This window comes from Ilyonectria robusta (genome assembly GCF_021365365.1).
Source record: "Ilyonectria robusta strain PMI_751 chromosome Unknown BGZ61scaffold_63, whole genome shotgun sequence".
Taxonomy (NCBI): Eukaryota; Fungi; Ascomycota; class Sordariomycetes; order Hypocreales; family Nectriaceae; genus Ilyonectria; species Ilyonectria robusta.
In genome coordinates, this window is record NW_025764497.1 from 109,567 (window position 1) to 130,621 (window position 21,055).

Below are 21,055 nucleotides of genomic sequence, written 5' to 3' on the forward strand. Positions count from 1 at the left end.
CGCAAAAGTACGCGGAACGAGAAGGGATGCATGTGGAATGCTGAATTGGCAGATTAATTCTATGCAAGGACTATCTCGGTGTCCCTTCCGCCATCCGACGCGTTGGATTGTATCTCTGCCGGTAGTGTTGGTGTGAGTGATTTGCCACCAACAAAATGTACACACTCCCGCCTAGGTAAAAAGCCATATGTGAGTAGTCGGCATGTCACACTGAGTGGATAGGATGATGATGATAATGATGAAAGCTCTTGATTTCCTATCGGTCATATAGATGAAGATGAGGGCGGCCTTCGGCAGCCTCTGGGCCAGAGGTCCGGAGGTCTGAGGCCGTTGTCCAGACCGGGTTCCTAACACCCGGTCTGGAAGCTGTTCCAGGCGTCTTGCGATGATCTCAGAATGTGACACGGCACATTCCAGTTTTCAATACGACAAATATGCTGCGCTGAAGTTCTTCCCGGTATTCTCCACGGATAATAGCATAGCACGTATATTTACCCCTTCCTGAAATGCACAGATGAATGTAGCATGTTTCTCTCTATAGTTAAAAGAAAGGTATCAACGGAATCGTAAACAGATTGGGCAGAGGGACACAACTTCTTGGAGATTCGTCAAGGGTTTTCGAAATGGTTGTAGCCAGCAGACCAGCCTGACGAATTCCTACCGACTCGCCAATACTTCGCAATTGCTCCACGGCAAAGCCACGAATGCTGTGTGTATTTAACTCCTCCAGAGCCACAACAAAAAGTGGTCGGATAAGGGAGAGGACGCCTATGAAGCATGATTAGCCGCCTGGGTACAATCGAGGAGCCGAAGAACTCACGTGGAGTGCCCATAAAACTAGAAATAGAAATACACATGTCGGTAGATAACTCCTGGATAATGGAGAGGGGAGCGGACTGTCGATCATCGCGGGGCGCATCTGAACAGGCCTCACATTGATGGATGATTTTGTTCACCACTATCCGGAGGGCTCTCCAGTTATTCCAAGCCTCTGCAATCCAGAGACTAGGATACACATGGATATGTGTGTCAAAGAAGGTACCGGGAGTAGCTTCGGAGGCATCGATTCTAGAATACGCCCAACCTGAGGGCGCACCCTCGCGCCAGGCTTCAAGGTCACGATCGATTTCCAATGCCATGTCGCGTATGACGTCTAGATCGGTGATCTCGCCGTTCGCAAAGACTGCTCCAAGGTTTACTATTCGGAAAGATATTTGACAGACGGAGCCGCTACTTGCGACATTGCTGCGCTGCCATTGTTGTCGAATGATGCTGGTTTGGAAATCCCGGGTTGCTTGTACTAGGGCCTGAGGGACGGGCATGTGCTGCTGTGTGCAGGCCGAAATCTATATCGCATTTAAGCCGTGGGCTTTGGTGAGCAAGGGGGAATTTCATAACAAGACTCACTATTTGAGAGCGGATCAGGATGTAGAGCAGGCCTCCACGCTTCCGGGTAAACTGCTCCTGACCGCGTAGCGCGAGCAAGGCCGTGGCTCCTTTGACATGGGCGGCCCAGTAATCATAGCGATCTGAAGTCTCAAAATTGACAGTCTGTATGAATGTAAGAAAAATCGTCATTAATGGCAACAAGTGGTTCGGGATACCTCAAATAGCCCCAGCAGAATAACTGCCATCAGCGTCGAATCCGCAGCCGCTTGGATCGGATCACCCAAGGCCAGGTTTACGGTGGTCACAGCCTTACAGTACTGCTCTTTAGCTTTTGAAGCGACATGGGGGGCATGGGACACGTTGGATATTCCAGCCATGCCAACCGCCTCGATGGCTGCTTGGAGGACAGACCCATCGTTGAAATACGATTGAGTGAGCCAGTCATGGTAATCTCCACAGAAGGGGACTTCGTTAAAGGTGTATTTAGTAAAGAAGAAACTGCCACCCAGGTTATTAACGGGCTGGGAAGGGGGGTATGATATTCCGAGTGGGAGAGAAGTTGGAGGGGGCTCGCAACCAGTGGCCAGTCCACTCTTTGGCGGATAGCTGGAAGTAGCAATGACCTCTTGGGCCAATGCCGGTTGTGGCTGGTCCAATTGGCGAGCTTTCCGGATAATTCGTTCAGACTCGTTCCGAAACAAGACTTGATCTAGGTCCCGGCAGCCTGGGCATCGAATTTTTGATTTCTGGCATTTCAAGCATGCGGGTTTCCGCTGGTCGCACTGCCAACACCAGGTAGTCAGTGGATTAGTGCCTTATAAGATGAAAGTTATTGCAACATGCCTTGACCTGCCGCCGGCGACAGCGTTCACAGCCTTTGCTGACCACGCCATAATACCCCATGAAAATGCCGATGGGCCGGAGTTGAGCATCCGGTCTGCTCCTGTCGAGGGATTACTCAAGCTTTAGTTGGGTTGTCAAGGTGGAAAGTGAGGAAAGTCCGCTTCCGATCTATGGCCTTGAGCGGAGAAGACAGATATCTTCCACACCGGAATCACGGCAAGCTTCGATCCTTTGGTCGGTTCACCGCCAATAATATTGCGAACAACGCCAGTCTGACGCAGCCCCCGCACGCCGATAATCCGGGATCCGGAGTGGACACCAAAGTCCGGCCGGGATTCGCACTCTTCCCCTGTAACGGGCATAGCGTGATCTGGCCATGCGAAGCTGCTATTGGTTGGTTTACTCAATCGGAGAAAACGGAGCGTAAGCTGAAGTTAAGAGAGAGCAACATAAGTCATAACCTCATCATCTTTTGATTTCTTTAAATTGACGAGATAACCACTTGCTCTCTCTCTTGAAATTACAGTTCTTTATTCCAGTTCAAATACAAAAGACAGCAACGAAACAACTGTCAACTTCCTCTGCCCCAACACGCCACCTACTTCACCATGTCCCACCCTACACCTACACCAACGCTGTCCACGACAGAAAAGACATTCAGCTCCTACAACAGCGCACAAGGAAGCGCCTATTCTGAAGTCCGTCGCGACTACCACCCAAACCTCTATAAGTTCGTCCTGGAACAGCATACCTCTACGGGCGGTCAACTTGACAGGCTGGTCGATGTTGGCTGTGGACCCGGCCTCGCCGCTCGCGCTCTCGGTCCGCACTTTACTTCTGTCATTGGACTCGACCCTTCCGAAGGCATGATTGCTACTGCTCGGTCCCTCGGCGGCGTCACATTAACTTCTGAACCAATCCGCTACGAGCGTGCTACTGCCGAAGAACTCGGAGGCGTTGAGGATTCCAGCGTCGACCTCATCACTTCTTCCAACGCAGCCCATTGGTTTGACATGGCGGGTTTCTGGCCCGCGGCAGCTCGTGTTCTCAAGCCCGGCGGAACCGTCGTGCTGTGGACCTCTGGCGAGATTCGCGCGCATCCTTCCATGCCCAACTCTGCCGCCATCCAAGCTGCTATTGAAAAGCACCAAGAGGGTAATCTGATGCCCTACTACGTGGCTGGTAACTTGCTCCCCCGGAATCGCTACCGTGGCATCCTACTCCCTTGGACCTTACCGGAGCCGGTGGAGGCATTTGATGAGAGCGCTTTCGTCCGCAAGGAGTGGGACAGCGGCGAGGACTTCCATGTGGGTGAGTCCGTGGCGGATCTGGACACGTTTGAGAAGTTGATGGCGAGCGGAAGTCCCCAGGTGCGATGGCACCAGGCTCACCCTGACCTTGTCGGGACTGACAAGGATGTGGTGAAAATCCTTCGAAACGAGATTGAACAGCTGTTGCATGAAGCCGGCGTGGAGAAGGGAAAGGAGATGGTCAAGGGCGCAGTGTCGGGAGCCGTGTTGGTTGTGAAAAAGAAGCTGTAGTATTTTTGGAACCCATCTGCACTACTAACACAGCTAAAATGATACTTGACATCTGTTAAATACAACCAGTCTCAAAGTCTCTGCCCGAAGCCACACCGGGCATGCGCAATTTCCCTTGTAGCAAGGTGCATGAATGAAATGCATGGTGGTTCCCAATATAGAAGTGAGGGAGTTATATGCTTGGGTTGGAGGGATGCTGGGCGTGTGCAACTTTAAGGAGATGCAGCCAGGAGATGGTTTATAACAACACATACGCCGCCTTTGAGTTAAAAGCATTGCCAGTTTCGGTAAAATTGAACGAGATGAATGTCTCGGCGAGAAATCAGATTGGTGCCACGGAGTTGTCAATATTATACCAATTCGTCTTACTAGCTGTTTGTCTTAGTCTAGGGTCACAGTCACTCACTCCTGAGGCAGAAAATTCGACAACAGTCTTAAATATAAAAACTAAAACACAACTAAATCTCGACATTCGAAGCGCGTAATCAGCTAGCATAAACCAGTGAGGCAGATTTAGATACTAAACAGGCAGAAGCCAAAAGAAAGAAAAAGACTACATCCTCGAATGAGGACCGAAACAAGAGATGAGCAAAATGAAATTGGCCGGCCAGATGAGATGTATTCCACCCGGCATTTAGTGCCAGCAGTTGCCGCGGACATCGTTTCGGTTTCCACCGAAGTTGACATCCCAGGCCTCCTGGCAGGTGTTCTCAAACGGCTGGCCATCAATGCCACGGCCGACGCCCTTGTCAATGCACTGCGAAGAATGAGGTTAGTAAGAAGGGGATTTCATTGGTGGAAAATGTTCAACTCACAGAATAGCCATCTATTGAAAGTGTTAGTCATGAATCGGATGATGGGATGACGGATTTCCTTACCGAACCAGGTATGGGGATGAGTGGCACCCCAGAGAGCGCAGGCAGCTCTGCTCAGCTCGACGTGGTACTGGCCGCGAACGTTGCAACCACAGTTGTGGTGAATTTTGGCAGTCGCACTAATAGATGTCAGGTTGTAATTATCACCAACGAGTATTCTACTCACGTGCTGCCGAGAGTGAGGAGAGTGAGAGCAATGGTGGTGAACTTCATTGTTGCGGTTTGGAGTGGTGATCAGAAGATCTTGGTGATGGGATGAGTAGAGAAGTGCTGGAGTATTGTGTGATTGTGTGATTGAGTGCTTGCTGTTGTTCAAATTTGAAAATGTCGGCGGGAACCTCATCTCTTTATACCTGAGCCACAAGCCGTGAACTGTACCTCCTGAGGGTAGCAAACCTACGATGCCCATCACACTAACTCCGAGGCAAGATTCTACTGTGCAAATACAATTTCTCTGGTCCTGTGGGAGCTGCTTGGTAATTCGGGATCTCTCGGAGACCGAGTTGCGCGAGAATGAAGCCATTTACCTCTCCCATTCACATTAGACACCAACAATCGTGAAGTTTGTTCTGAACTTTAACAAGATTGTCCGTTCGTACCATATATACCCTGTTGATGGGATTTCTGCCTATTGCATCGAAGCATTGGCAACGTGCCCTACAGGGCTGGGCTAGACCTTGCTTCCCATTGGGGCTTTGTCGTGTTTCATTTGTTGGCCTCGGCTGTCAACTAAGCCCCAAATACGCCCGGCCACATTGAAATATGGAGAAGAGTGCATACGAACTTTTTTCTCTCTTGAGAACCCAGCTATTAAATTACATACTATACGCACAAACAGCCATAGAAGGTAACCACGGCTACAATAGTCGGTAATGATTTCAAAATACAAGCAAGAACAAAGCCTCATCGCAACGTGCACTCAAGCCACATCTCCTCACAGTACTGTCGAGGACGGGACGAAACTTAAACTTTTCAAGGACTTGAACAAGCATAAGCCTCAAACATAAGCTTGCCACACTGCAGGGAGGCTCCAAAGAGCGGTAAATGCACATAGGAGGAAACAGTAGTGCTATTGTGAAGGACAGGGGTCAGAAGGCATATGAAAACCATGCTACCGGTAGATCTGGAGAGACAAAGTAACCGAACACGGGCCCAATTCTGCATCAGGTCATCAAGTCCAGATAAGACGGCACTGGTCGTAGTTCGGGATCGCAATGCAGGGGCCACAAGTGGTCCAATTATCGGCAGTGGACAAGAATGCACGTCCTTTGCAAGGGAATTAGATGAATTAAACTTCACGCTTGGTATCTGATATATATCCTGATATATATCCTGATATTCCAGGGGGGAATCAGCACTTAGGTTTTCAACACCACAACCAAGATTCCTTATCTTGTATAGCTCTTTCTAGAAGCCTAGTCGCTAGAAAACATGGAAATGTATTTTTTTTTCCTGATTAGATCTATATTCCTGTTGTGGCTGCTTGTTGAACCTCAAGAGACAATGCCGTCGTCGCTCGACCGTGACGTTTTCCTCTTTTGGATTAGTACGGTTTTGAGAGAGCGTGACGATTCCTTAATTTGGTTAGCACCGAAAAGCTAAGTACCCCGCCACCCGGTTCGTGCGTCTGGATATGAAACGCCGCCGGTACTTTGGGGTCATGCATCCAGCTTCGCGTTCGACTTATTGCATTAGGGACTCTGTTTCTAACGACATAGACTTCAATAAATATGCCCGAACACACGACTGCTTGATCTCTTTTACTCTTTAGAAATTCTCATCAATTGACTAGCGTCCTCACCGATCCCCGCGGAACCTATTGTCCAACATTAGCCGATATCCATATGAATTACCTAAGTATACCTCCTTTAATTTATATAAAACCGCATCCATATAAACACAGAAGGGAGAGAGGTGTCCTTAAGAAACCTACGATTGAACTCCTATGAGCCCCTATTATAATCCTTAAGGTCTTCTGTCTGCTATTGAGCTATCTCCCTTTTTAAACTCCACAATATCAATTACTTTGGTAAAAGTCCGAACATGTCACTCGTCGGGGAAGCAACAGTGCGATTCAAATTTGTTAGTACTCAAGAACAAGACCCCGCTGTGCGACGTCGGCGTCGTCTAGATGCGAAACGAGCCCGGGACTACCGGCTGCGTCGAAAAGCAAAACAAGGCATCGATACCACTGACCCTCGGACCGAACCATCATGTCAAGCAGTTGAGCCAGGGACAGAGCCTGGGCAGGCGGGATCTAATAGTCCGCCAGTCGATTCTGAGGAGTTTGAACAGGAATTTATTCCTGCTGATGATATATCCATTACCTCCAGGCAGGGAGGTGCGGATTCTGATGGGAATAGCATTGAGCAGGATCCCTGTGGCGATGAAGAACCCGTCGGCCTTCACTTTCACTGTGCTACAGATCATGAAGCTCAGACGGAGCCCCAAATTCCAGAGTTCTATACTGAACAGGAAGCAGATCTTCAAGATGGCGATACCTGGTCAGACGTAGAATATACCACCGAGAAGTTTATTCAGCAGTTTCTAGTCGGAATTCATGGTTGTGGCACTGAGAAACATCGAGAAGACCTAGCAACGCATATCGAAGCTGAGGAAGCTCATAACCATCATGGGCTGGATCAACTATTCTCAAGTAATGTGCCTCACACACTCGACAAACCGTACGCGCTATCGTCTCAAGCTCATCATGCGACACCGAGTCTGGGCCCTACTCAATGGCAAGAGTTATTCTCTGGCCATACACCTCGACAATTCGAAGGCAAGCCTAAGCAGGCCTGTCTCCACACCGAACATTCACAACAGACTACTCCGGTCGTTTCATTCGACATTGATAGCATCTTGGGTTTCGTGACTTCTCCTGCAACAGCAGTCCACGGCATTCAGTTTTATTCTGCTCCTCAGTATGGTCAGAATATTTCCACAGACGTCCACCTTACCTTGGATCGCGTGGATCCAGATCCGGAGCGGCCCCAGTTGATTCCGTCACGACTCAAAGACGTGCCGCATTTCATCTTCGCGAGGGTTGAAGGCGCTGATTTCATCACATTTCACCTATTCTTTCCATATTTGCTATGCTCCCGCGACTTCAATCGGTTAACTGACGAGCAGCTCTCGCGGTGGTTTGATGATATCTTCTATCCCGCTGTCCGTCAGGTTTACGATGTCGATCGACTCCAGCACTTGCCGGCAAGTTATCGTCACGCATTAGCTACCTGCCGCGCTCCCAAAGTGGAGGATCGTTTGCTTGAGACACCTAGTTATCGGACTCAACTCCGGATGACCTATTTCCTACCACCGCAGGGCTTGCAGCAACTGTGGGACCGTATTCTCGCAGCGGTACGGCAACCTGGATTGCAGGACTTTCGCGATCCAGAGCTTTTCGTCGAGGCAAAGGGCACCAAGCTTCTGTTCAAATACCCGGATGCGCCATCTGATCTGCTTGCGGTCATGGAGAACTTCGACTGTAAGCTACACCATGTTCTAGACTTCTCCCACATATGCAGTGACCGGTTGTACATTGATGTGGGCAAAGAGACCTGCCCACTGCACGACAGCGTTCCATCGCCTGAACCTCAGACATACCTTTGGCGGCGTTGTTGCATCCGTCATCACCTCGATCAGCTCTATGATGGGAACATTCCCAAGACCGGCCAAAACTTCTACCACGAGTCAATGCTTCGAGATGCTGGCGGCATGACTACACTGACACCTCCGAGCTCTCGACTCCGCCGCGGAGGCATTCTCTATGGTCAGATGTACAGTCTTACCAAGGAGATCATAGACGCCGCTCGCACGTTTCCATTTCAAAATCCAGATCTACGGCACTTAGCATTAGACCCTCAGCTTCGCAATGGTGTGCAAAGCATTTGTGGCAAGCCAGCATCGGGCAAGAACATCACAGATCGAGCGTATCTGGCCAGCAAGCGCCGTTGTCACTATGGTCTAACAGATTCTAAGCAACGATCCTTTGGTGTCCGCGAGGAATATCGTATTTCGTGGACCTTGTTTCAAAGCGTCATGACGGTCCTACGCTCTTTAACCCCCGAAACCCGCTCCATCAAGCTACCGGGGCCTCCACCTCATTTATGGGCAGTTCGCAGTTCTCTTTTTGTTGATTTTGTCTGGCACAATATTAACAAGTTTACAACCGGGTTTGAGCTGGTCCGAGCCCAGTGCTCCGCGGGATTGACGACATGGGAGCAAACCAAGATAATGGACATGTTTCTCCGATGTCTCCGAGTCGCAGTTGGAAGACATGATTACTCACGAGAAGGGGCATTATGGTGGAGTAGACGAGAGCTGCCCCAACCAGTGGGCTTGCCACAAGTGCGTTACGGCCTTGGCTTTAGCCAAACACTAGAGCAGTATGGCTACTGCTGGATTGAACCTCGCATCAACTGGGCTCTGTTGAGGTTTCTTCCAGATATCACTGATTCAGTCTTATTTGGGAATGGCGCTCTTCATCAACGATATCTCAAATATGGTGGCCATGTCAGGCATTTCTTTGACCTCAGTCGCCGCGCTGATTTGGGCCTCGAGTGGCTCCGGCGGTATCCCAGGGAAGATGTTGTAACCGATCAGATTGTGTCATGGCTCTGTCACATTTGTCTGCAGCAAATGAGGGCTGACGTCCTTCATTCCATTCAAGGTGACCTCCGCCCGAAGGTTCGCACTACGATCCTAGACGATCATGTCGACTTTTGCCGTAAAGGTCTTTCCGCTGCCCTGGTTAATGGTATGACGGCAGTATCGGGCAATCATGCGAGTGTCAAGAGCCCTCAGGAAGTTGCCCAAGCATTATTCGGTTTTAATGACGGTCGGCTGCGAGGCCATTGGGAAAACAAACCGTTTCGGAAGCTTCATCAGTGGATATGTGCTGCATTGCAACATATTCCAACTGACAATAGGCTATCACAAGCATTCGCACGTCGACTTCAATGCTACCTATTTGCATATCACTGGGTATTGCCATATCCTACGCCGGGAGGACTAGCTCCAAGGACCAAAGATGGCAAGCGCCGGTGGTTTTCGATAGATATCCAGGGTGAAACGGGACTCGCAATAGAGAAAGCTTCTCCGGAAAGCTGGTGTTGGGCGAGAACCCGCTGGCGGCCGGGACACCCTGCACCCCTCCCCCAGTACCTCGGTTGGAGCCAGGATCAATGGCAGTCTTGGGTTGATCGACACATCGGCCAAACTTTATCATACGAAGTATGGGAACTCGGCTACGATCAGGAGAATCTTGCTTTCAACGTATCAGATAAATCAAGCGGTTTGCGGCGGAATCCCCTGCGGGGCACTCGTGACTCTGCTATTCAAAATTCAGGGAAGAGTCACGATATCAACTCCTCGATCTTAAATTCATCTGGTGTTGAGAGCGAGGCGCCCATATTGGCGAGGTCACAACCGGTAATCCCAAGCCACCTGCAACCCGAACTGGAATTTCAAATGTGCCAACGGGTGGAACGGTATATAACAAGTTTCCGAAAGCAGATTGCGCATGGATGTGCGCAAGCTTTTGAGTCACAAAAATTATCCATGCCTCAGTCGATAAGGAAGGATACAATAAGCTGCCACGCACCGCCATCGGCTGTACAGCCGCGACTTACCCGGAGGCCACTACTACCTAAACCAGTGCCCCCCCTTATTTCGGGATCACAACTCACCCCCCCAGGTCTGCCCCGACCAACTATGCAAATACATCATATGACCTGCGCCAACCAACAGCCACATTGCGGCACAGAAAAGAGACATCGATCAGTTTCTAAACGAGGTCGGCCCGCAAAGTACGCAAGTCGAGAAGAGAAGGCGGTGGCTGATGTTGCCCGAAGACGAGCCCGAAGACGAGCCCAGCGGCAAATGGCCCCTGATCGACGTGCAGAGGGATTTTCCCGATTCTACGAAGTCACCTGGGTTGAATGAGGTATAGATTGTAGGGACTCCATAGTTAGCAAACAACCAATATGTGTTAGAAAGGTAAGGAGGTAGATGAGTATAAGTACTGCAATTGAGAACTGTCAATTTTGCTAGCAAGAGTCAAATTTTCCCACTCCTAATGCCGTACTAGTAGTACAGTGTAATCATGGTAGGCCTCGAAAATATTCCACATCTGAAGCCAAGGCCGCAGTGGATGCAGAGCGGAGACGGGTGAGGCGGCAGCATGCGGCCCCCGTGCAACGCGATACGGTACATGCCAACTTGTATAACTCAGTTTTCCCCCTAGAATCAGTGGGAGGTGCCGGGTGGGTGAACGTATTCAGCGGCTCCTATTCTCTGGCTAATCCCACTGGTGCGCCGGGACCGGACAACACGGACATCTCACAGTTCCTACCCACGGTCGATTCTCAACCATTAGAAGATATTGAAGAGCAGGCTATGCCCGATGTTGGTATTGATACATATGCTGGAGAGTCGGTATCCATTTCAAATCATAATAGCCCTGATCCAGACCCAGCCATTACCTTCGACACAACCTCGTATACCTCACCCGAGGCAGAGGATGACGAGCAAGATCCGGTCAGACACCTTGCGCACGAGTTGACAGAGCAACTGGCAAAATTCCGAGGATGCTGCAATGACTGCCACCAAGAAGCAGATTGTGAACGATCGGATGACCCAAATGAACACATCAGTCTCGCAATGTATCTGGAATTTGCACCTGAGCTGGGTCCTGACATTCTTGGCTCTGCGACTATAGCACACCAAAAAGATGACCTAGCTGGAAAGCTCGATGCTGCAACCCGAAGAGAGATGTTCTGTGGTATCGGCTCCAGAGACGAGATACCTCGTATTTGCTTAAGAGAAGACGATGGGGTTACAGATGATGCCGGGGTTTCCTTTGATGTGGATAGCATCATAGCCTTCCCAAGTTGCCTCGCGGTTGCCAAGCAGGGCATTCGATGGTCTCCTACCCAGATGACTGTCTCTGATCTTCAGTCTGATCTTCACCTCCGTTCAAGGCCGGTCACTTACCTCGATGCAACTGGAATACAACATCAAGTACACCGACCTGTCCACCAGATTCCTCATTATACCTTCGGCCGTGTCGTTGGATTGGAGGATATATCTCTGTACTTTCTATTTCCCAACCTGTATCGAGAGGAGCAGAAGTGCAGCCGGCTCCGAGACGAAGACTTTCAGTTATGGACGGACGGCATTCTCTTCCCGGCAATATACAAATGCTACAGCAGCGCCCATGTCCAGCATTATCCGTCGAGCTATGACCACAGTCGCTATAACTCTACCGCTCGTGGAGTGGAAACACTTGCTCAGCGTGTACATCCAGTAGCACGGGAACAACAATTAGTGTACTTTCTACCACCAGAGGCACTAGCCGAAGTTTGGGCCAATATCCTCGCCACTGTTCAAGAACCAGGGTTCCAACAGTTCCAGGATGTGACTATCCTCCTTCAAGCAAAGAACCTGAAGGTCCTCACAAAAGACGTCACCTGGGAGAAAATGGTATCACGCTTCAAGGAGTATTGGGTCAAAGCCATTGACGAGAACCACATTACGCCAGACTTCTATCTTGATATCGGAAAAGAAACTTGCCCTCGACAGGCATCGCAAGTTGTACCTTGGAGCCAACTGGCGGCTGAGGCTATGGATGATCTAAGAGACAAACGAGCCGAATCGCTGATATACAGGCGATGCTGCTTGGAGTCATATGCCTTCCAGGCCCAGCACGGGTCGGCTGATGAAGCGAGCCAGAAACAAGCCTTTTATCCCTTCAGTATGCTTCAAGATACCGGAAGCTTGACTATTGAGACTGGAAAGCGTTCTTCACGCCGTCTTGCTGGCCTTCTCTACTCTCAATTCTATCCCAGTGTCAAGGAAGTTTTCGCGGCAGGGAATGTGTATCCATTCACAAACACAGCCATTGAGACGCTTGCCCTCGACAAGAAGTTAAGAAAGACATGGGAACTTGTTGGAGGTGGTCTCAGCCATCAGCCAGCTGCATTGATCAAGGCATATCTATACACAAAGCTCCGATGCCACTATGCGTTGTTGGGATCTATGCAAAAGTCTTTTGGCATCAGAGAAGAGCATCGTGTTTCCAAGGAGCTATTCTACGCGATTGATAGTCGAATGCGCTCCCGAGAGCTCCACAACATGCGCCTTGTCGTACCCACCAACGATAGTTCCCCATACTATAGTTTCACGACCGATACTCTGCTTCGATGGCTGCGGTGGAATATCAACAAGTTCTGTGTCGGGTTCGAGATGGTATACAGCTTTCAGGACCCGCATTTTGTGACTTGGGAGCACACAAGAATCATGCTTATGTTTCTTCGCTGTCTCCAATTCTCTTACTCGGGTGGATTGATACAGAAAGTCGGCGGTTGCTGGCAAGATATACGACAGCGACCCGACCCAAGTCAGCCAAACGGACTTCGCCGATACGAAGGTCTCGGGTTCAAACGCACAATGGAGGTGTACGGCTATGCTTGGTTTCTTGACAAGATCGACTGGAACACGCTCACTTTCCGACAACCCCATGCGGCCTATATGATGTTCAACAACCCATCCATGCAGACTGTTTACCGCGCTCGGTACCACCAAGTACGAGATGTACGGATCGACTTCATTCGAGTGGATAAGGCTTACCAATGGATGCTCGAGTTCAGTGCCATACCAATGTGCCTCGACCTCTTGGAGAATTACCTTCGAGAGCTCTGCTTGTGTGCCTTTCGAAAGGACGTCTTCTTTCACGTCAAGTCAGCTCTGAAGCCAGAGTGTATGGAGGCTGCATTGGCAGGAGACATTCCCCTCTGCTATGATAGTGTCAACAATGCCATGCTCAAAGATTACCAGCCACTTCAGCTTGCGCAAGGAAACAGGTTGGCAGTGAAGGATGTTCATGTGTTATTTGCTTGGCTTTGGAAATCGAAGGATGACCATTTTGAACGGCAGGGGTGGAATGAGAAGCCATACCGTATGCTATTCCAGCAGAGCTTCCATGCCATCAGGACCGCACGAGGTAAATCTGGCGCACGGAGGTGGCGACAAGAGCTGAAAAGGTCATTCCTTGGAAGCCATTGGATTCTCCCATATCCACATAGCCGGGGATTCATGCGTAAGGAGAAGGAGGAAAAACAGTTCACATGGTGGCCCAGTTTGCATCAAGGACTCATCAGACACTACGCCAAGTCCCGACAGACTGGAACACTTGCCCATCCACTGCCAGCATCCAACATCGAAAATCATCCTATTGACGGCTGGCAACTAGCAGGTTCTCGGTTTTCCAGGAGCTATATGCCCTATGTCATACAACCCGAACAGGAATTGATTCGAATGCCTGAAAATGAGCTCTATGCCCAGTTGGTTGCTCTTCGGGAGCAAGTATCAGCTGGGCTGCCTCAAAGCCCTTCTATCATACCTACACTGGAATTAGATACCTCTCCCGAGAGTCCTTTTTTTCCAAAGAAATGGTGCCAGATAAGACAAATGGAAGTTGCTAAAACATTCGAGGAATGCGATGAGGTTAACGACTGTATCTGGTTTTTGAAAAAGGGGTTAGAGTCATATGAACATCTCCAACATCGTCAGCAAAACCGACGCAAAAGGCGTCAGAACCGCACTACGATCCAACCAGACAGCGACTTGAGTTCAATATCAGGAAGTGATGAAGCTGAGGCTACTTCAGATGAGGAGGGCCTTGTTGTTATGCGGAAAAAGCAAGCACAAGTGGTGCGCAATATGGAAACTCGAGTCCATGAGCTCATTGAAGAATTTAAACGAAGATATCCGCAATGGAAGAAGTCTTATGACCCTATCTTGAGGAAGTTGAATCGCCGTCTAGAAAGAGTTGAATAATAGATAAGAAGACAGTAGACCTCGTTGAAAACCCCATATAAATTCAAACCGCGCTATTAATGACTAGAGGGTGAACTTGTAGAAGACCCAAAGGGGTGAACTTATAGAAGACCTAAAGGGGTGAACTTGTAGATATTTTCACTACGAAAATTCCCATAAAGCCAATTTCACAATTAACAACATACAGAAGAGATTATATACGAATAGAATATAGTATCTATCAGAAAATCATAAATGAACTATCAGAAAATTATAAATAAACTCTTCGAAGAGGATATATATATTCCGCCTATAATCCATAGTTAAAAACAGTAACCCAGCAACCCAGTAAAAGCAATATATCAGACAGTAAAATAGAATAATAATATAATTACAGCCCAGTATTTATTATAATTATTATCACCACGGCCCCAGCAATATAGAGCCGTTTATTTACGTACCCGAGTACCCATTTGTTATATATAAACCATACCAAATAGCCGTCGTATCCAACGAGGTAGTCCGTCATATGAAAGCACAGCATGCAGCAGATAACAAGGCCAAATACATCCACAACATCATCAAGGCCATCCCCGGGATCATCAGTAACCAAGAAGAGTTAAAGCAATGGTCAGTACCGCCCCCAACCACAGCCCCGATACCATGGTTGCCGCCACCCAAGCCGGACGGATTAGGATGTGATGAGTGTCCGTATGTGGCCCGTCAGTTGCGACGCATCAAACAGCATTATCGGGTTCATCATAGATGGATAAACCATCGGACACGCAGTCGGCGCACCAAGGAGTCCGCAGCAGCCGACCCGGCGGTGCCATGGAGAACAGGAGTGCAGTGTCAGCGGTTTTTCCGGAATCGGGTCGCCAGCAGTTGGTTCGAGGTCGGTCGGAGCATCCCATCAAGCAGCAGAGGGGACAGCCAGAACGACGTCAACCGCAAAGCCGAGTTTATTAAGCGCATTCAGCAAGAAGATAAAGAAGCGTTCGAAAGCGAGGCCAATGCCCGGGTCCAAGATATCAGCGACAAGTGGGAGGCGCAGCGATGGTTGAAACGATGCGGATGGCCCCGGCATTTGGCCAATATCGACAAGATGTGGTTGCGGAAGGAAGTGTTGCAGCCGATTGGCGAGAACGAGCCGGTATTGCAGACGATGTGGGAGATTTTCGAATGCGTATTGGACAATGCGTATGTGGCCACCAGCCGTTGCAGTCCCGGCACAGCCGAGTTGTTCGAGATGGAGCGGAAAGAGATTCACATCACGCCCAACAAGCCGTTTGAAGGGATTATGGAGCCAGACGCATGGATCCGGTACAAGGGGCATTGACGTACGATGATGTGTATTTGGGAGCGATTGCAGATATTGGATGGAACGCATGGGGACAGCGACAGCGACAACAGCACAGAGTACAGTACGGACGAAAGTGACGACGAAGATGCCCGTGGCAGCACAAGCGAAGAGAGCCGCAAGCCCGGAAGCCGGCGCGGGAGGAAACGGCCGCCGTACCGCACGACAATACAACAAGACAGGTCGTGGGCCCAGTTTTGCCAAGGAGTTGAGCAGGTTGTGGCCGGGACCGACACCATTGGCCGATATACAGAGTGTCGGTTGGAACGGAGTTGTTTAGACGCCGTCATCCAATTATTCGACCATCCATTGAAGAGCGGGCAGCATTACGAGAGTATCGTCATTAGTGCGTTGGCCGTCATGGGGGTTGAACCCGGACGGCGGATGGATACCGGTTGTGAATTACACCCAAGTATATTCAGCCGTCATCAAGGTGGCCCGGTATTTAGTGTTATACCAGTCCACATTGGAGCGGCAGGATCAGATCGCCCAGTTGCAGCAGGTTGTAGGTAAACGGAGGGCAAAGGAGAAGGCCGACGGGTTGTTCCGCATTATCCGAGGCAAGATGCGGCGGTTCATGACGCGGATATCCGATGACAAGGAAGCAGAGCCGACGCCGATGAATTGTATCATCGATACACGTTCGTACGGGTTGAAGATCCGATTTACGACCCCGGGCGAGGAGACGATCGATTGGCGAGGCGACCAGATTATTCACAAACGCGTGCGATTGGGGATGGGCACGTTATCCGATATGTTGCATAACGTATTGCAGGAGGCGCGGCGTATGTTGGCCGTGTTGACCATGACAGACACCGCCGCAGCCGGGGACGGAGAGGCAGAGCCGGGGCAGAGCGTTGCGCAGGTACGGCCGAGCCGTCGAGCAGTTCCGGGAGCAGATATGGATGATGATGCATATGTTGGGCGGGCAGCCGGCACGAGCCCCTAACCACTATTCCGCGGTCATCCAGTGCCATTCGGCGGCACTCGATGACCGCTCTGCGCACGGCCATTGGCCCGCGCCCCCCGGCCGCGGCCCCACCGGACCTCAGGGGCGGCACTTGATGACCGTTGGCACTTGATGACCGGTCTGCAGCCAATCAGAAGCCGGCTAGGGTTAAGGGTAAAAGGGGGAGAAAGAGGGAAAAGAAGGGCTAAGACAAAAGAGAGAGAGAGAGAGAGAAAGAAGAGAGAGAGAGAGAGAGAGAGAAAGAAGAGAGAGAGAGAGAGAGAGAGAGAGAGAGAGAGAGAGAGAGAGAGAGAAAGGAAGAGAAAAAGAAAGAGAGAAAGAGAGAGCAAGAAAAAGAGCCTTTCCTTCCTTCCTTCCTTCCTTCCTTCCTCCCTTAACTTCCCCTCCCCCTCTCTCCCTCCCTCCCTCCCTCCCTCCCTCCCTCTCTCTCTCTCTCTCTCTCTCTCTTACTATGGATCAGCAGCAGCAGCAAGCAGCTATTACAGCAAGCCAGAGCTGGCTCTGCCACTATCCCCACCTTCAGATCCTCATCTGCACCTCTCACGGCTATGCTATTACCGACCTGCCAAGCCACCTCCGCAAGCAGCATCCCGACCTCAGCCAGCCCACTCGCCGGGCCCTTGCTGAATACTACAGCCAATAGAACCTCGAAGGACCTAGCTGCCGCCTGCAGCTGCAGCAGCTAGAGCCAGAAGGCCAGAGGGAGGGCGAGAAGAAGCAGGACCTTAGCAGTGCCGGCAGCAGAGGCACGGCAGCAGTAGCCCCCTTTGCTGGGCTTCCTGCCCACCCAGTATTCCGGTGCCGGAAATGCTCCAGCTTTATAACAGTTAACTGGAAGCTCTGCAAAACACACTGCAGCCAGCTCCATGCGTGCAGCAGCAAGCAGGCTCGAGCCGGCCTCTGGTATCGGGCTCTAGCTCAGACCTTCTTCACGCAGCCGGCAAGACGGGCCTACTTTGCAGTCGACCCAACTGCAGCTGCTGCAACAGCCGCCTCCTTCCTAAGCCTAGGCTGCTCGTTACACTCACACTCTGGCTCTTCTTCTTGCCCCTTAAGCTCAAGCTCAAGCTCAAGCCTCAGTATAGAGTCTAGAGCAGAAGTACAGAGGCAGGGGCAGAGGCAGCAGCAGCAGCAGCAGGCTCAGCTTGCAGCTACTATCCAGCAGCGATGGAGGCACGAGCAGGACGACCAGCTAGCAAGGCTGCTTCAGATAGCTAAAGATAGCATCCCCAAGCACGAGATTACCAACTGGCTGCGGCATACCGGCTGGCTCGATCACTTTGGCTGCCGAGACCTCAGCCGCATCCACGCCGCCAGCCAGATGCCGCAGCCAGCAGACGAGCCGGGCCTAGAGCTCCTTGTTAAAGCTCTAGACCACGTCTTCTTCCGCCGCTGCATCTCCGGCCTCCAGACGCTGCCGCATATCGGCCGGCTCTTCCTGGCCAGCCCCTACCTGCAGGAGACTCACAGCCGGCCCTTTGGGCCCCTGCAGGAAAAGGACAGCATGGATCGATATCTGCGCTATAGCAAGCGCTTCCTCTGCTACTGCCTCCGGGTTCGAACACTCGAGCCGGCCGAACTAGCCACACAGCACGCCCTTATCCTTACCCCAATGCAGCGAGGCCAGCTTGCGAGGCTTGCCCGTCGGCTCGAGCAGGCTGTAGCTGCAGGCTGCAGCTATAGGAGCGGCAACAACAGCGATGAGGACGAGGACGATGAGGGCTATAGCAACGGTCATAGCAATAGCAAGATAAGAGCCCAGGTTGAGGAAGAGGTCCTACAGACTCTAGCCAGCTTCTGGATGCAGCGCCTTCCTGCCGACCCCTTTGCGAGCCCGCTGTGGCATTTTGTCGCCGTCCTGGGGATCAACAAGCAAACCGGGCAGCTGCAGCCGGCCTATCTATTTACAGGCACTCTAGCCGGCCTCGTATATACAGGCCGAGCTGTTGTAGCCGAGGCGGCGATCCCCAGCAGCCAGCGGGCGGCACTAACAGATCTGCCCGAGCAACTGCATACAGCAAGAGAGAGCTGGCTATGTAAGACCAGCTTTGCACCAATGGGCTATATCTTGAGCCTGCTGCTCTACAGTCGGAAGATTGCAATGGAGACCGGCAGCCGGCTTGCAGTCTTGTGGAATGCTGAAGGAACCCTGCTTTACTACCACGGTCAGCCTCTTGCAATGGATACCATCCGGCAGCTAGTAGCTAGAATGACAGCAGATGCTGAAGATATGCTGTGGGAAAGGCTGCTATTCCGGCCCTCTAGCAGCAGCAGCACGACGACAGCAGCAGCAGCCGGGCTTGAAGCTCAAGGCCGCTTTCTCATCCCTCTAGCAGCTATTTGCGACGACCTGACTCAGACCCAGCGCGGCCACTCCTTTATGCATACAAACGGCCTGCTCGGGCGGGAAAAGGAAATGCTCCAGAGCCTTATAGCAGGCCCGCTACGGAAGGAGTTCCTCGACAGCAAGGGCGAGTGGAAATGGCCTCGGGTCCAGCGGTATTTACAGCAGGTTAAGCGCTTTCAAGAGCTGCTCCTGCTCCTCATCCATCTAACCAATCAGCCTCTTCGAGGGCCGGAAATCACCGGACTGCGGCTTGTCAACGGCATCAATCGGGACCGCAGCGTATTTATCATCGACGGCAAGGTCGTCTTAGTCAGCCAGTATCACAAATCCCTTGCCCACTTCGACAGCCCTAAGGTTATCCCTCGGATGCTGCCGGGCCGGGTTGGGCAGCTTCTGGTGATGTATATGCTTTACATCCGGCCCTTTACAGACCGGCTCGAGAGCAGCCGGCTAGCCCTCCGCGATGAGGTCTATCTGCCGAGCGACTTTATCTGGCATCAGCACGAGAAGCCCGGTACGCCCTGGAATAGCAATCAGCTGTCTCGAGCCCTCGCCAAATGGACCCAGCACTATATCGGCCAAAGGATTACGCTGCAGCAGTGGCGGCATATCGCTATTGCCGTCAGCCGGCGGCATACTCGCGCCCGAGGGCCCCAGAGGGGGTATTTCGGCGCAGCCGATCAGGCAGAGGAGGAGGAGGAAGAAGGCGAGAGCTACGAGGATGTCGAGGATCTAGCTGCTGCACACACAAGCCGTACGGCTGCTGGCTATGCAGTGACAATTGAGATCCTTAAGCGGCTGACCTCTGAGTCTCTAGAGGTCTTTGGCCAGGCTAGTCAGCGCTGGCACCGCTTTCTTGGCTGTATAGCGGAAGATGCTGCTGAGAAGACTCAAGATATAGAAGTACAGAAAGATAAAGAAGAAGAAGAAGGAGAAGAAGAAGAAAGAAAAAAAGAAGCAGCAGCAGCAACAGCTAGCATTAAGACAAAAGCAGCTAGGGCTCACCCCAGCACAAAAGAAACAGTTCGAGGGAAGAAAAGGAGTAGAGCCAGCTTGGAACTAAAGGGCGGAGCTGAAGGGCAGAAAGCCGCCAAAAGGATCCGGCCTCTAGGGCTGCTACAGACAGCCGGCTCGGCCGCAGTTGGAGCCTTAGACGACCGGCTCCTCCTGCAGACTCTACGGCAGGCCCTGCAGAATCCGGCAGCCGAGTTCCGCTCAGCAGCACAGAAGGAGGTGTGAACGGCCTCTAGTAGCTGGATTCCAGCTATCTAGTCCAGGATGCTATTTACATCAAAGATGAAGAAGAAAGAAAGAAGTTCCCAAATGCCCCTGAGCTGTGGAACGATTTCCCGTCCCTGGCGCGCACGAGCCTCGTACGTCTTGCGGCACAGCCGCAAGGATATGGGCCCTGGCCCGTGACAGGAGGCTATCCAGCTAGCCGCAGCCAAGCAGACTCCTCTTGTGGCCGTCCTGCCTACCGGTGCCGGCAAGAGCCTGATCTTTATGGTGCCGGCCCTTCTGACTGGAGCCGGCATGACAATTGTAGTTGCGCCCATATCGGGCGCTCAAGGACCAGCTTGTCAGCCGCTGTCAGGATGCCGGCTGGACTGCCGGACCTGGCCAGAGGCTCAGGATTCCTGGCCTACAGTCCACTATAGTATCAGCCGAGGCTGCTATCACTGATAGCTTCCTGCAGTGGGCAGCCGGCCTCAGCGTCGGCAACCGGCTTGACCGAGTGGTTATCGACGAATGCCACCTCACCTTTACGGCAGCCTTGAGCTATCGGACAAGCTGAAGGGGCTGATCCGGCTGCGGGCCTCTGCTGCCCGCTTGTCTTCCTTACCGGCACTTGCCGCCGCACAAGCAGGCTGCTCTTGAGGCTGCTATGCTGCTGCAGAACCCTATCTACAT

The 21,055-nt window shown here is 51.5% G+C and overlaps 8 protein-coding genes across 8 annotated transcripts; 6 read left to right on the forward strand and 2 right to left on the reverse strand.

Moving 5' to 3' along the window:
- Positions 1 to 191: 191 nt before the first annotated feature.
- On the reverse strand, positions 192 to 2,454 carry BGZ61DRAFT_467848 (uncharacterized protein). Its single transcript, XM_046247819.1, has 7 exons — positions 2,342 to 2,454; positions 2,233 to 2,292; positions 1,605 to 2,171; positions 1,408 to 1,551; positions 821 to 1,346; positions 542 to 768; positions 192 to 509 (listed from the first exon to the last, which is right to left on the reverse strand). The coding sequence occupies exons 2-6, from the start codon at positions 2,290 to 2,292 to the stop codon at positions 542 to 544; spliced, it is 1,524 nt and encodes a 507-aa protein (XP_046094271.1). The 5' UTR covers positions 2,342 to 2,454; the 3' UTR covers positions 192 to 509.
- A 261-nt stretch (positions 2,455 to 2,715) lies between these two features.
- On the forward strand, positions 2,716 to 3,779 carry BGZ61DRAFT_467849 (S-adenosyl-L-methionine-dependent methyltransferase). The gene has a single exon (XM_046247820.1). The coding sequence runs from the start codon at positions 2,841 to 2,843 to the stop codon at positions 3,771 to 3,773; it is 933 nt and encodes a 310-aa protein (XP_046094272.1). The 5' UTR covers positions 2,716 to 2,840; the 3' UTR covers positions 3,774 to 3,779.
- A 628-nt stretch (positions 3,780 to 4,407) lies between these two features.
- On the reverse strand, positions 4,408 to 4,769 carry BGZ61DRAFT_294036 (uncharacterized protein; the record flags this gene model as incomplete). The annotated part of the gene is made up of 3 exons (XM_046238608.1): positions 4,408 to 4,530; positions 4,589 to 4,599; positions 4,652 to 4,769. Coding segments are annotated over 3 exons (252 nt in total), but the record flags the coding sequence as incomplete, so codon positions are not given.
- A 2,195-nt stretch (positions 4,770 to 6,964) lies between these two features.
- On the forward strand, positions 6,965 to 7,243 carry BGZ61DRAFT_290394 (uncharacterized protein; the record flags this gene model as incomplete). Its single annotated transcript, XM_046238569.1, has 1 exon — positions 6,965 to 7,243. A coding segment is annotated over one exon (279 nt), but the record flags the coding sequence as incomplete, so codon positions are not given.
- An 876-nt stretch (positions 7,244 to 8,119) lies between these two features.
- On the forward strand, positions 8,120 to 9,145 carry BGZ61DRAFT_373709 (uncharacterized protein; the record flags this gene model as incomplete). Its single annotated transcript, XM_046242272.1, has 3 exons — positions 8,120 to 8,525; positions 8,766 to 8,844; positions 8,965 to 9,145. Coding segments are annotated over 3 exons (666 nt in total), but the record flags the coding sequence as incomplete, so codon positions are not given.
- A 1,791-nt stretch (positions 9,146 to 10,936) lies between these two features.
- Positions 10,937 to 14,552, forward strand: BGZ61DRAFT_435165 (uncharacterized protein). Its single transcript, XM_046243983.1, has one exon. The coding sequence runs from the start codon at positions 11,048 to 11,050 to the stop codon at positions 14,486 to 14,488; it is 3,441 nt and encodes a 1,146-aa protein (XP_046094276.1). The 5' UTR covers positions 10,937 to 11,047; the 3' UTR covers positions 14,489 to 14,552.
- Positions 14,553 to 14,722: 170 nt separating this feature from the next.
- BGZ61DRAFT_500607 (uncharacterized protein) lies at positions 14,723 to 15,806 on the forward strand (the record flags this gene model as incomplete). Its single annotated transcript, XM_046251579.1, has 3 exons — positions 14,723 to 14,789; positions 14,865 to 14,868; positions 14,903 to 15,806. The coding sequence occupies 3 exons, from the start codon at positions 14,723 to 14,725 to the stop codon at positions 15,804 to 15,806; spliced, it is 975 nt and encodes a 324-aa protein (XP_046094277.1).
- Positions 15,807 to 16,121: 315 nt separating this feature from the next.
- On the forward strand, positions 16,122 to 16,726 carry BGZ61DRAFT_573168 (uncharacterized protein; the record flags this gene model as incomplete). The annotated part of the gene is made up of 1 exon (XM_046256117.1): positions 16,122 to 16,726. A coding segment is annotated over exon 1 (334 nt), but the record flags the coding sequence as incomplete, so codon positions are not given.
- Positions 16,727 to 21,055: the final 4,329 nt, after the last annotated feature.

Coding starts and splice junctions, on each gene's coding strand:
- BGZ61DRAFT_467848 (XM_046247819.1), bottom strand. CDS start 2,292: ATGGGGTATTATGGCGTGGTCAGCAAAGGCTGTGAACGCTGTCGCCGG. Junction 2,172..2,232: donor GTCGCCGGCGGCAGGTCAAG/GCATGTTGCAAT, acceptor TGGTGTTGGCAG/TGCGACCAGCGGAAACCCGC. Junction 1,552..1,604: donor TTCTGCTGGGGCTATTTGAG/GTATCCCGAACC, acceptor ACATTCATACAG/ACTGTCAATTTTGAGACTTC.
- BGZ61DRAFT_467849 (XM_046247820.1), top strand. CDS start 2,841: ATGTCCCACCCTACACCTACACCAACGCTGTCCACGACAGAAAAGACA.
- BGZ61DRAFT_435165 (XM_046243983.1), top strand. CDS start 11,048: ATGCCCGATGTTGGTATTGATACATATGCTGGAGAGTCGGTATCCATT.